Raw genomic sequence first — 13,155 nt, forward strand, 5'->3', positions numbered from 1 at the left:
GCATCTGTGAAAAAGAGCTTCATAGTTCATCGGATTCCTCCAGTCTAATTAAAGATTCTGATTCATACGGCCCCCCCATGTCTGTGCTCTCCGCGTTCACCAACTCACACTGACCAGCGTGGTGAAGTATGGTCAAACAACCCCATGACCAACAAAGCATATGGAGGCCTTCATCCAGCAGTGGATTGACAAACGAACTGTATATTACCCATCTGTCTCGAGAAAAGCAGACATGGGAGAAGCCAGAGGAACAAAACAAATATATACGTACGATTCAAGAACATAATGCACATTTATTATTTACAAAAAATCTCCATCATTGTTCATCCGAGGCAAGAATGCATCAATTTCAGAGCAAGGCACCTCTCGGTATGTGTACGTGTGTGAGTGACAGATAATGAAAAGGTGTTTACGCAGCTTATTTCAGCAGGAGTTGGCTGCGCTTCTTGTATCTGTACGCTCGGCTGCGCGGCCACTGAATGAGCGCAGTCAGAGCGCATAAATCAGGTCCCCAAAAACACGCGCGCACACACACGCCGCGGGCCACATACAAATCAGGTCTCATTTCCTACGAGACTCGGTGCGCGTGTGCGTACGCGCGCACATATTGAACGTCAACAGAGGCGTGTGCAATCACAACAAATAGGCAAATGCGGTGTACAGATCGCTTCGCGGTGGACGTTTACAATAAAGAATTCAGCCTCGCAATTTTGCTTGCATGCGCCACTTCTGGCGGAAGGGCATCCACGAGAGGAGGCGATGCAGAGTCCCCCGAGTCCAGCGGTTCTCAAGAGTACGGCCCGCGACATCCCTCCAATTGATCCGCGGGGCTGTGGTGCAAATGCGGGTTGATCCGGAAATAATGACGATGTTTACACGCTTTGTTTTGGACGTCGGTTGATATTTTACTCGTGATAATTAATAATAAAAAATTAAGTTTAGGTAAACTACCCTGATTTAAACTACCCTAAGCATGATCTAAATGCACCACCACCTAAAAACAGTAAAACATTACTGCTGCATTAAAAAAAAATTATGTTCGTAATATGAATTCTTTTGTATTCGTGGTATTTAGAGAGAGAAGTGAATGTGTTTTGTCACCAGGGGTGGGGGGGCTGGGTGGTCCGCGGAAATGTTTGCATCGGCTGAGTGGGATCCGCAGGCTAAAAAAAGTTTGAGAAGCCCTGCTCTAGACGGCCTTTTAGTCCTACTACTCCTACACGCTGGCCTGGACGTCTTGCAAGATGCGGGAGTAGCCCACACTTTATTCCACCAAATTTTATATCGCTGGGTGGCCAGAAGCGGGGGAATTCAAGACACTCGCACCACTGTTTCGACAGCAGCGTCGGGATATGGAATCGAACCGGCAGCCTCTACCTTACAAGTCCAGCGTCGTGCTAACATTACACCACTGCGGCAGCGTCCGTTGGGGACGTGACGACGCATCGATTACAACCGATTAAGATCACGATGATACATTCAGCAATTCATGTGCGTGAGAGTATATTTGTGAATTTTGCTATTTATATGTAAATTATGTATCACTCATCATTACATAGTCCAGTGTGCTAACCACTGTACTGTGGGAGGATATCTTATATTTATTGTATCAAAAACAATTTACACCAGTGTGACTTATGGCACATCAAGACAGTGTACAATTTCCGTTGTTTGTGTCATCAATACATTTTTACTGCATTATAATCGTGGCATTAATAAACTGGAATGCTATACAACGAATATATTACCATTTGCAACTCTCACAATGAGCGGGCGTAGCTTCACATCAAGTCAGGGAATGTGATTCTAAACAAGATGACGTCACTAACATTTATGTTCTCAGGTCTATAGGGGCTTACCCACACTCAGTGGTTGCCATGTGGAGTGTTGCGTGGCAAAATATAACATTGCGTGTGCAATCGGCATCGTTATGAAAAGGGTTCATTCAGAGAACGGCCTGTGGACGTAGATATTACAGATCTACTGTTGAAATTCATTCACGTTACCCTCATCCACACACCAAGGGATATTGCACTTTTCCACGTACCGTGCTATACAAATTATCGCCGCATGGCAGTCAAACCCAAATGTTTAAACTAAGAATCAAGATTACTACGAATTGGAAACCAAATCGGTGTGGTAAAGTCATCCAGAAGTGGACTGACAAAAGTGCTGTTTGTAAATGTACTGGTGACTGCGTGGAGACCATCAACTGGCTACTCCGGAGAACCTGGTTGATACGTGGATGGCTTCATTCTGGATTTCAACTCAGCGTCTCTGCAGTGTCAGCTCAGCTCTCTGACATGTACTTCACGAACTCACCAAGTCACCGAGCCACGTCAACGACGTACAACTCGAAACAGTTTGGCAGGGCTCAAGTTCATTTCCCATTTTCGCCCCGGACTAATTTGCATATAGAGCACCCTAGTCCACTACAATATCATGAATAGACTGGCTCTACCATGGAAATGTGAAATGTTTAACTGGTTCAGGTCTGCACTGTTGCTTGATCAAGCATGGAGACACTATGACCTCAATGTGACCTAGAAACTGGCTGGGAAAACCTTCAGCCGCGTCTTGGCAACTTGGCGTGTGAAAGGGGCGGCATATGTTTGGGGGAGGGGTCACATGACCAGGATCTGTTTCTCTGACAGAAAGGGCTTCACCGCGGCCTCGAGAGCAACTTGAAAGTCGTGGAAAGGGACCTCGTTGCACATGGGGGCCGTCAGCTTCCCCACGCGTGCCAGGCTGCAGAGCTCCGACAGCATACGTGCCTGCCGCTCACCGTCTGTTTTCACGCACACACACACAAAGACGCTCGTATAGCCGTAACATACTGATGGGGCAAGTGCTGTTAGCAAGTAGCACCGATGAAGGCTGGCACGGTGAATAAGAGGGTGGGTGGCCATCACCCACGCCCGGCTGCCTTTGTCTTCCCTGTTGTGATGTTTACACACTGCGTTAGGTACTCATTTGTGTTTGAGTCAATCTAGGGGAGGCTCATAACCGGTTCAGATAATCCTCACTGGTGTTAGCCGTGAGCGGGAATAGTGCTCCGTTTGCCGGGTTCGTACCGCAGCACGCTCCCCACAAATACACACTCGCAGATACACACATATATAGAATAATGTACACATCGATCCACACACAAATACACACAGCCTCAACACTAGCATACAATATGAATATAAAAACATATATAAACAAAACAATGCTGACCAAGGTTGAGGCTGCGTAAGTTTTGGATTGGGTGACCACAATGCATAACAGGCTGCTGCAGGGCAATGCTGTGAGCAGCAGAGGGCAGTGCAGTGAAGTCTACGACGGTACCGTACTTTTATGCCACCAAGTCCTTGCTCCCTGCCTTCACCAATCCGCATTGGCCAGTATTGGTGACGTTATGGTGTGGCGAGGCCCTCATCCAGCAGTGGATTGATACAATGTGGTGTCAGTGTACACATGTAGAATAAAATTATCGTTCATTTTGGATGCACCGTCCTTTAAGCTCACCCTGAGCATACTGCCTTTTCCACTGGGTCATCCAGAATCCCAGCACCTTGACGTCATTAAAGATAAGCGCACTCTGTGGGAGACAAACGATACAAGCAGAGACCTGAGGGCGCGATGACAAAGACGTCATTTAACTGCTGAATACAGTCGCCTATTGCAGCGGAGACGACAGGGCAATTTGTAGCAAGATGAAAAGATGTTACAATCTGCGCACCACAAGTTTCTACATTTTATTCATCGCGTTAAAAGTGGAGCTGTGTCACTGGTGGACTATGTGAGGGTGGGTTAACACGAGTGGCAGACTGTTGCACTCACACTGCCTACCCTGACAGCGCAAGTGGCAAGTGTGAGTGGCAGCAGAATGAGTACCCGGCGCAGTGTGTAAACATCGCTATTGGGGAGACAAAGGCGGCCGGGCGTGGTGCTGGCCACCCGCCCCCTTCGTGTGCCGTACGGGCCTTCATAGGTGCTACTCGCTAACAGCACTTGCCCCAACAGTCTGTCAAGGCTGTACGGGTGTGGGGGGATGTTGTCTTTGGCAGGAGAATGTGCAAGTGGCAGAAAGTTCAAGGTGGACTGTGTCACGGGCGGACAATGTCAGCGTTGACACTGTGTGGGTCGCAAGGCCCTTGCCGTGGGGATGACGACGGGCTGCCTCGACATCCCTCCGTACGTCACCATGGTGCCAGATCGCCTGTCGCGGCACGGGGGTCGTGTGACACAAGCGGTGAAATCACACGCAATCACTCGTCAGCTCCAGGGCTCGAACATCATCTCAGCAAACCCGCTCACACACCTCACCCATTCACACGTCTCAACCGTTCGCTCGTCAGCTGCATCATGCACACACTCACACATTAACATCTCACCCGTTTACTCATAAGCTACAACATTTACATATTCCATCAATTCACTCATCTCACCCATTCACACATTCACTCACCGGCTACAGCAATCACATACATCAACCATTCACACACCTTACCAATTCACACATCTAAGCCATTCACACATCTCACCTACAATATTCATACCCCTCACCCATTTACATCTCACCCATTTACTCATCAGCTACAACATTCACATATCTGAAAGCATCTGTCGAAGCAATGTAATCCATCAAAAACCTCCCGCTCAAACAATGTCTGAAGTTGACTTTGTTTATAGGCATCTGCCGATTTGCTTAAAATTCACATTTCAAAATTATTCGAATTTGACTGCGTGTCACTTCATCACCTGGTGTTGCTTAGGTCGCCCTCAATCCACCTGACTTCCTTGATGTTTCCTGAAGACGCTTTGCGCAGTTTCAAGCGAAACATAAAAAGGGAATTGCTAATTTTATTTGTAGGAACTGTTCTTCAACTTTACCGGCGAGCCGAAACAACATTAATTGGTGAATTGAACACTTGTACGTGTGACAATACAACTTGTTTAGTATCTCCGATTAGCACGGTTGGCTACGTACGGTGCGAAAGAAGTTCAACATATATATTGTTTGGCTATGTTCAGTGTGGTAGAGGGTCTTTCGAGACACATCTGGTCGGATGATTAGGTGGCCTAGCCCAAAAATAAATTATGAATTTTAATAACTTCCAGAAAACACCTATCTGCCCACCGATGTCTTTTAACGCTGCCGAAATACGGGTACCAATACTGGTGGCTGTCTCTCAAAGCTCAATCGGGACACGGTGAGGCCGAGTGTCGACGGCGAGGCGCGGTGACATCAGCGCTGTTATCCGCGATGATCTCTCGATGTTGTGCCATATTCTCCAGATTGAAAGACACACTTTTGTTTCTTGTATTTTAAGCCAAAAGTTGGCGGTGGTTTGTATTAAAATTCGATCGGTGTGTCTATGTGTCTCTATGTAAGGGTACGTGGGGTCGATGGTTCTTGAGGCGCGTCGCTCACTCGATATTGCGAAGGAGCTCCGTGGCGCTCTTCCCTCCGACGCAGTTGAACGCAAGTCGAGGCTTGGGGAGCTTCTGCTCAGAAAAGCACGGGCGGGGACAAGTCCACGGTCACGGGGGTTACAGCGTCAGGGCACTGAACCCGATACTCACAATGTTTATGCTGAATGTTCTCATGCAGGTAGTTAAAATAACAGTTACAAAGACATACACACACACTCATGTACCCATACAAAAGATAAGACAAAGACACCCCTCATAGCCTACATAGGCTGTTGGGGCAAGTGCCGGTTGCGAGCACCTATGAAGGCCGACATGCACGAGAGATGGCGTGGCCAGGACCACATTCGGCCATATTGTGGTTTGTAGCGCAGTGTGCCAAGCACTTCACTATCTCTTCACGCACTCATTCACGATTGTTGTCCAGTAGTTGTTAACCCACTATAAGGAACTCACACTCACACAAACCCTCGAGCAGTTTTATCAGGACACCTCCCCCACCTTCCACAGCTCCTTGGCCTCCACCTTCCTGAGCTCCTCCTCAGTGAGGACGAAGTCTGCGCCCATCGCCTTCAGCTTCTCCACCAACTTCCCCAGCTCCGGCCTGGCCAGGTTCGCGAGCGGGTTGGTGGGTGGGTGGGCGGGCGAGCGAGCGGATGAGTGGGTGCGTGGGCGAACAGGTGGGCGAGTGGGTGGTCAAACAACCAGCGGAGCGGGTGGGCGAGCGGGCGAGTCGTCAAGCGAGCAGGGTGGATGAGTGAATTTTGTGGGCGAGTGAGTGGGTGAGCAGCAGGAGGAAGGGAGTCAGGCATGGTGGAGCAACTTCAACTAGAGACACAGGCAACATCCATCCGGGACACGGGAAGACGGGGTCAGTGGGTGGGGTGGGAGGGAGGGACGGAGGGAGGGAGGGGTGTGTTGCGGCGTGGCGAGGTTGTGGTGTTCGATGTAAGGAGGTGAGCTCACCTGTCTCGGACAATGTTAACCGTTGTTACGCCCATGGAGGCCGCGATCTGGATCACCGCCTGCCCCACCGCGCTGTTGGCCCCATTCTGGATCACCACATCGCCTGTGCGCAAAGCGCGGAGACAACCATCATTGAGAGTGCTATTGTAAGTGCCAGTGACAGTAACGATGACCGTGCCAATTTAAGGAGTGCCAGTGGCATGGCCATGATAGTGCTAATGGCAATGGCAGTGAAAGTGCCCATGGCAGTGCCAATGTAAGAATTGTGACTGACAGTGCTAATTACAATGTCAGTGACAAGTGCCAGTGAAATGAGTGTCAACCAAAGGAACAAAGCCAGTGGCAATGACAAGAGTGCCAGTGACAGTGCCAATGATGGTGCCAATGACAAGATGGTGAGTGCCGCTGCTAATCCCGGTGCTATTAAAAGTAGAGGGAATGACGGTGCCGGTGATGGTGTCAATGACAGGAGAGTGACGGTGCCGTTGTGAGGGGTGCCTGGTTTTAGCGGAGTGAAGTCGTGCAGCATGCGGTACGCCGTCGCCGGATTCACGTGAATGGTGGCGGCGGACAGCAGCGGCAGGTCACGTGGCACCGTCACCATGGCATCCTCGGAACACACGCCAGCCGTCCGCCACGTGCCTACACGAACACAAAGACACCGACACCACCCCCCAAACCCGTATAGCCTTTAACAGGCTGTTGGGGGCAAATGCTGTTGGCAAGCACCTATCAAGGTGGGCACGACACACGAGGGGGTGGGTGGCCAACACCACGATGTTTACACACCGCACCAGTGATGTTAACACACTGCACAAGGTACTTGTTGAAGGAGTCAATCATCTAGGAGAGGCCTAGGACCGATTCAAATATTCGCCACTGTTATTGGTCATGAGTGGGGATTGAATTTGGGTCATCAGATCAGTGCCCCCGGTGCGCTAACCATTGCACCACCGCTCCCCATACACAGCAAAAGACATGCGCACACACCACCCATCCTGCACATACTTATACCACACAGACCAGCATGCTCTAATTCATAGCACACTGCCAGCATTGCACGCGCACACACAACACACACACACACATAGTTTGATATGACTGTGCTCTGACTCACCAAACACCGAGCCCACTGGGAGGACCCAGTCGCCTGGTTTCACCTTCGTGACTTTTGACCCGACCTCCTCCACCTGCCCCACTCCCTCGTTCCCCCCGATGGCCGGCAACGGGGGCTGGATCCCGTACTTTCCTGCCACATGAGCACACGCACGCACGCACACGCGACACACTCACTGAACCCGACTGCTCGCCGCCCGTGTTCTTTAACAAGGAATTAATCTATATAGCTTCTCCCACAGTAAACGGTATAAGAACTTCATCAGGAAGACTGCAAAGTTGGGCACAGGATAAATAAGCAACGTCAATGTTTATCTACAACAAATTTGCTAAACAATTAGAGGTACTGGAAATGTTAGAGGAACGCACTGCATATCTATTTATCCACATCTTCCTCAACTACAAATGATCTACAAATGCTTTTATATCAACCAGAATCTCTCGATCTCTCGTTGTGACCTTCGGTAAAATGCAAATTGGAAAGCAAAGTGCATAGTTTTTTACAAAACCGCCAATCGAAATGTGCCATTCTGTTCAAGAGAGCGATGTCCGCGCCCTGCCTCTCTCACCCTGCAACATGTTGATGTCGGCGGGGTTAATGGGAGCAGCGAGCATGCGGATCAGCACCTCCCTCTCGCCAATGGGGGGCAGCAGCTGCTCCTCCATCCTGTCACGAGAAACGAGACCCAGGTGACTCGAGGGATGCTGGGCTCTGGGCGCTGCTGAACAGTGTTCCAAAGCGTAAATGAGTCGATAGATCCCAGCCCCACGCCTCCGTCCCTCCTGTGAACGTTCCCTGGCTTGGTTGGAACGTTGTGTAGACCTCATGGACTAATTTCTTTGTTGTGATGACTTTTTGTTGTTGTTTGTGCTTTTTGTTTTGGTGCCATTTCTAAATGTGTTTATTCATTTTAGATTTTGCTTGGTAGTAAGGTTTACATTTGCTTGGTAGTGGATGTATATGGAATTTCGTCCTCGTATATAATTCATGTACCGCGTTGTGGAATGAAAGTATTATTCTACGCTTTCGAGTTGGGGTTGCTGGCTCGCACTCATCTCATCGTGCGCTATGGCATTCCCAGGGAGGCTTTGAGGTGGCCACGAGTTGACCAGGAAATGGCAGTCCATGCACGTTGTTGAGCCATCTTGGGGATTTTGAGTTACTATTCTCTTGGTGCTATGCATTCATCACACATTAAAACCAATAATTGAGAGTTGGTCAATGACCCACGTCTAGGACTTGTCTACCACATCTAGAGGGCTGTAACCCTGTACCCACACAGCCCGGTTGTCAATCCACTACTGGATGAAGGCCGTCCCACGCCGTGTGGGATATGGAGGTTATTTCACCATATTTAATCACGCTGGCCAATGTTGGTTGGTGAAGGTGGGCAGCACAGACGTTGGAGCGTAGAAGTACAATACAATGGATTTTGCTGCACAGCTCTCTGCTTCCAACTCAGCCCCTTTATAACAACGTGTTTTTACGCACGGTCGCCACACGTCCAAGCAACATCCAGGTTCAACACAGCTTGGCTTCTGAGATATGACGAGATTTGGTGCATTTTGGGTGAATTGCCCAGAGGCTTCTAAATCCAAATCATGAAGATCAACATGTCACCGTGGCCAAAGCCGAGAATGCCACCACACCTCCTCGTTTTCTACCCTCCGCCAGATCCCGCAGCCTCTGCAGATCACGATCTCCAAGACCTGCCCTCCACCGTCTCCCACCACCATCTGGTCTAATCCCATCTTATATAGATGTATACAACACCTTATTCCAAGGCGTTTTGCAACAATGATAAATTTGTACATTAGATGATAGTGGTTCAAATACGGAGTGGGGTTATTAAAAGTGCTGATGTGGTTATGGTGAAAGGAGGACGGGTGGGAGTGGTTAAGGAGGGGTTGGGGTAGGCTTGGTCGTAGATGGGGCGTTGGGGCAGGAAGTAGCAGTAGGATGGGCTCGGGAGAAAAGATGGGTTTTAAGGTCTTAGGTCTTCTCCTCTCCTTGGTTGCCAGACTTGTGGAGACCACTCCAATGTCCGTCCCCATTCACCGACGCTCGCAACATCCCGCACACGGCGTAACGCGAGCGAAAACGTGACGCACTTCACCACTTTGGCCGGTTCCCCGTGCTCGGCGTACACCAGGCACGAAGCTGTGTGACCTCGTCGGGGGAGACTGCGAGAGCCCCCCAGAGCGGCGCGAGCCCCGCCACCGAGACGAGGTGCCGCTCGCAGCGTCGCCACGCCCAGCAGCCCCAGCATGGTGCTGGCCTGGGGAATCCGTCAGTGGCCAGCTGAGCCGACCACAGTAGGGAGATTCTGTGTTAAAGCACAACACACAAGTGACACAATGAGAGTTAAACGGCGTCTAAATCGATCATTAAGGGACCTAGAGCCCGCGGGACTCGACACGGCCCCGTGACTTCATTTCATACTTGGAAGCCCTGTCACTCTGAAACAATACAGTTGCTTTTGTATTCAGCAATATTCTCACAGAGCATCCCTGCAATATAAACTATGACTATAATAATGAATAAAATAGTTCTGGCCAATAAATCCAGCTCAAGGATAAGCTAATGCACGAACATTATTTTTTTTTTTACTTTGCCTTGCCTGTGCCTGCATTCCCGATATGACGTGGGACAGAGTTCAAACGGCAGGGAGCATAGCAACTCGAGGTCATCGATCCTCCCGAACCTAAACGACTTCTAGGACCTATAGTTACCAAAAGTTCAGCCAGCATTCGCTGATCTCATGGTGCGACCGGGAGAATAAGCTACCAACGGTTCATTTAAATATGTATCCACAAAACCGTCAAGGGTCTTTTTTGTAAGCAGAATTTGAAGAGACCCCCGTCACTGAAAGCGTCGTAGCGGCACTGATTAGTTACTCGAGGGGTATAGATTCGACTTGGCCACGTCTCTTGTTTCTAATATTAACACGCCCAGTTGCCGAGAAATTATTTTCCCCATTATTGCAGAATGCGAATGTGTGCGTGTTAATGTGTGAATCTTCAGTGATATGAAAAATGCTGTTCGGCCCTCAATAAGGAAATGCTTACCCGCTCCTGTATCTGGTGGACTAATAGTGTTAGGGCTACGGGTATGGTTACTATATAGTTGAGTATTGTGGTAAGGGTTATAAGTAGGGCTATGGTCTGATTTGGTTGGGTCTGAGGTTTAATTAACTGGCTTAGGAGCAAGAGTTAATAAATGGTGAGTGAAAGGCAAGGGGTTGGTGTTTGGATCGGACGAGGATTCATACTAGGGTTAGATGTAAGGTTAGCACTCCGGTTAGTATTATAGTTAACGATAATAACGTTAAGGCTACGGTTCGGTGGGTTGGCTACGTACGGTGCGAAAGAAGTTCCACATACATACTGGTAGGGCGAGTGCAGGCATCGACAACCAACATAACAGGAAGAGACATTTTTTCGAATTCGTGTTTTTTTTTTAAGGCAATAATAGAGTCGCAATGCGCGTGAATACGAGACGGGGGCCTTTGATAGCATCACGTGGTGCTGGCGTTCAGGTCGTCGGGTAAACGCCAGTGATGTGCGAGTTGGGAACTGTACGAAGGGCAGTGCTGTGGCTACTGTTAGGGGGGTGGGTGCGTGTCTGTGTGTCGCGACAGTGAGGGACGTGAGTTCGGAGTGTAACGGTGCGGCCGGAGTGGGGTGTCTAAAGTGTGAATGTGAGTACCAGGAGGATGGTGGGGGGTCGTGATGATTGCACAAAGGCTGGAGCGAACTACTCCGGCGTTGCGAGGCAGGCGCTGTTCAATCCCACCCTCACCTCACCCCTCTCACCCCTCTCTCACCCTCACCTCACCCCTCTCTCTTCCTCTCTCTCACCCTCACCTCACCCCTCTCTCTCACCCTCACCTCACTCCTCTCACCCTCTCCTCACTCCTCTCACCCTCACCTCACCCCTCTCTCACCTCTCTCACCCCTCTCTCCCTCTCTCACCCCTCTCTCACCCTCACCTCACCCCTCTCTCTTCCTCTCTCTCTCCCTCTCTCACCCCTCTCTCTCTCACCCTCACCTCAGTTATCTCCCCCCCTCTCTCACCCCTCTCTCTCTCACCCTCACCTCACTGCTCTCTCACCCTCACCTCACTGCTCTCTCACCCTCACCTCGCTTCTCTCTTCCTCTCTCGAGGACGCCGACTGCACGCACCGTCAAAATCACACCGCACTGTACATGGCACTGTCCACGCGCTCGCCCACGTGCGCGCGCCTCACGTGGCAGCGCGAGCTAAAGGGGCGGGGCGACCGGAGGGGGTCGGGGGCCGGAGCGGGGGGACGGGGGGGGAGGTGTACGGGGGGGGGGCACCGTGGGGTGGAGGGGGGGGGGGCACCGTGGGGTGTAGGGGGGGGGGCACCGTGGGGTAGAGGGGGGGGCATTGTGGGGTGGTGGTGGGGGGGGGGGGGGCACCGTGGGGTGGAGGGGGGGGGCACCGTGGGGTGGAGGGGGGGGGGGCATTGTGGGGTGGGGAGAGACCGTGGTGGGGGGGGGCACACGGGGGTGGAGGGGGGGCACCGTGGGGTGAAGGGGGGGGGCACCGTGGGGTGGAGGGGGGGGCACCGTGGGGTGGAGGGGGGGGGGGCATTGTGGGGTGGGGGGAGACCGAGGTGGGGGGGGGCACACGGGGGTGGAGGGGAGGGGGCACCGTGGGGTGGAGGGGGGGGGGCACCGTGGGGTGGAGGGGGGGCACCGTGGGGTGGAGGGGGGGGGGGCATTGTGGGGTGGGGGGAGACCGAGGTGGGGGGTGGGGGGGCACACGGGGGTGGAGGGGACCTGGCAGAGAGGCAGCAGACGGTCTCTTCTCTCCCCTCCTGCGCCACGGGCACGCACTGACCAGCACGGTGAAGTATGGTCACGTAACCCAAATAACCTCTCTTGGGCCCCGCACACGTGTGGGGGTGGGGGGGAGGCCCTCATCCAGCAGTGGATTGTCACTGTAACGTTGAACTTCTTTCGCACCGTACGCGGTTACCGGGAGGTGCGGGGAAATCACCTGGAAATGCGTCCGATCTTGACTGTGGCGGTCACCCACGTGAGGCCAAGCCAGGCCCCTGGGGGCCGGCGGGCAGCAGAGGGCGGTGCAGCAAAGGCCATCACCCAACATTGCACTGCGCCGGATGTGCGCCCATGTCTATGCCCCCCCCCCCCCTATTAATCAACCCGCAAACTGACCAGCGTGTTTGAAGTACGGCCGTTGTTGTTGTTGTCGCTGCTGCTTTAGGGGCCGTCCATAAATGACGTCACGCGATTTTGGACTATTTTTGACTCCCCCCCCCCTTCGTCACACGTCACAAAAAGTCAGACCCCCCCCCCCTCAAATATGACGTCACAAAGCTCTGCCCCCCCCCCCAAATAAAACATGCTTCAAATCGCTTTAAACTATTGTCATTGTAGTGCGTATTTAATGTGGCGCTGCACTCTGATGTTGTAGGAGAAAACATTTATTAAAAAGTCGATTTTATTAAGTATAACGTGTTGTCTATATTTATTTAAAGTTGCGCATTTTCACGTGACGTCACATATCTCAACCCCCCCGCCTCCTCGTCACACATCGTCACAAATGTCTGACCCTCCCCCCCAGGTGCATGACGTCATTTATAGACTGCCCCTTATGTATGTACT

General features: G+C 51.5%; 1 protein-coding gene across 5 annotated transcripts; it reads right to left on the minus strand.

Annotated features, from left to right (window-relative positions):
• Positions 1-293: 293 nt before the first annotated feature.
• On the minus strand, positions 294-11,743 carry LOC144932488 (enoyl-[acyl-carrier-protein] reductase, mitochondrial-like). Of its 5 annotated transcripts, none has more exons than XM_078856619.1 (11): positions 11,643-11,743; positions 9,613-9,827; positions 8,070-8,167; positions 7,502-7,633; positions 6,883-7,026; positions 6,385-6,487; positions 5,920-6,022; positions 5,420-5,493; positions 4,144-4,204; positions 3,511-3,583; positions 294-2,788 (listed from the first exon to the last, which is right to left on the minus strand). In XM_078856619.1, the coding sequence occupies exons 2-11, from the start codon at positions 9,768-9,770 to the stop codon at positions 2,625-2,627; spliced, it is 1,110 nt and encodes a 369-aa protein (XP_078712745.1). In that variant the 5' UTR covers positions 9,771-9,827; positions 11,643-11,743; the 3' UTR covers positions 294-2,624. The 5 variants fall into 5 exon arrangements, with proteins under 5 accessions (XP_078712745.1, XP_078712747.1, XP_078712748.1 ...); XM_078856621.1 differs by having other exon boundaries at positions 11,621-11,737; XM_078856622.1 differs by lacking the exon at positions 11,643-11,743 and adding an exon at positions 11,599-11,617.
• Between the last annotated feature and the right edge of the window lie 1,412 nt (positions 11,744-13,155).

Source organism: Lampetra fluviatilis, chromosome 5 (assembly GCF_964198595.1).
Source record: "Lampetra fluviatilis chromosome 5, kcLamFluv1.1, whole genome shotgun sequence".
NCBI classification, from domain to species: domain Eukaryota; kingdom Metazoa; phylum Chordata; class Hyperoartia; order Petromyzontiformes; family Petromyzontidae; genus Lampetra; species Lampetra fluviatilis.

What these genes read in the sequence shown, in the direction of transcription:
- LOC144932488 (XM_078856619.1), bottom strand. Translation starts at nt 9,770, where the DNA reads ATGCTGGGGCTGCTGGGCGTGGCGACGCTGCGAGCGGCACCTCGTCTC. An exon ending in CGACATCAACATGTTGCAGG is followed by an intron (nt 7,634 to 8,069) that starts GTGAGAGAGGCA and finishes CTCATGTGGCAG; the next exon opens with GAAAGTACGGGATCCAGCCC. An exon ending in GAGCTCCTTCGCAATATCGA is followed by an intron (nt 4,205 to 5,419) that starts GTGAGCGACGCG and finishes GTGCCGCGACAG; the next exon opens with GCGATCTGGCACCATGGTGA.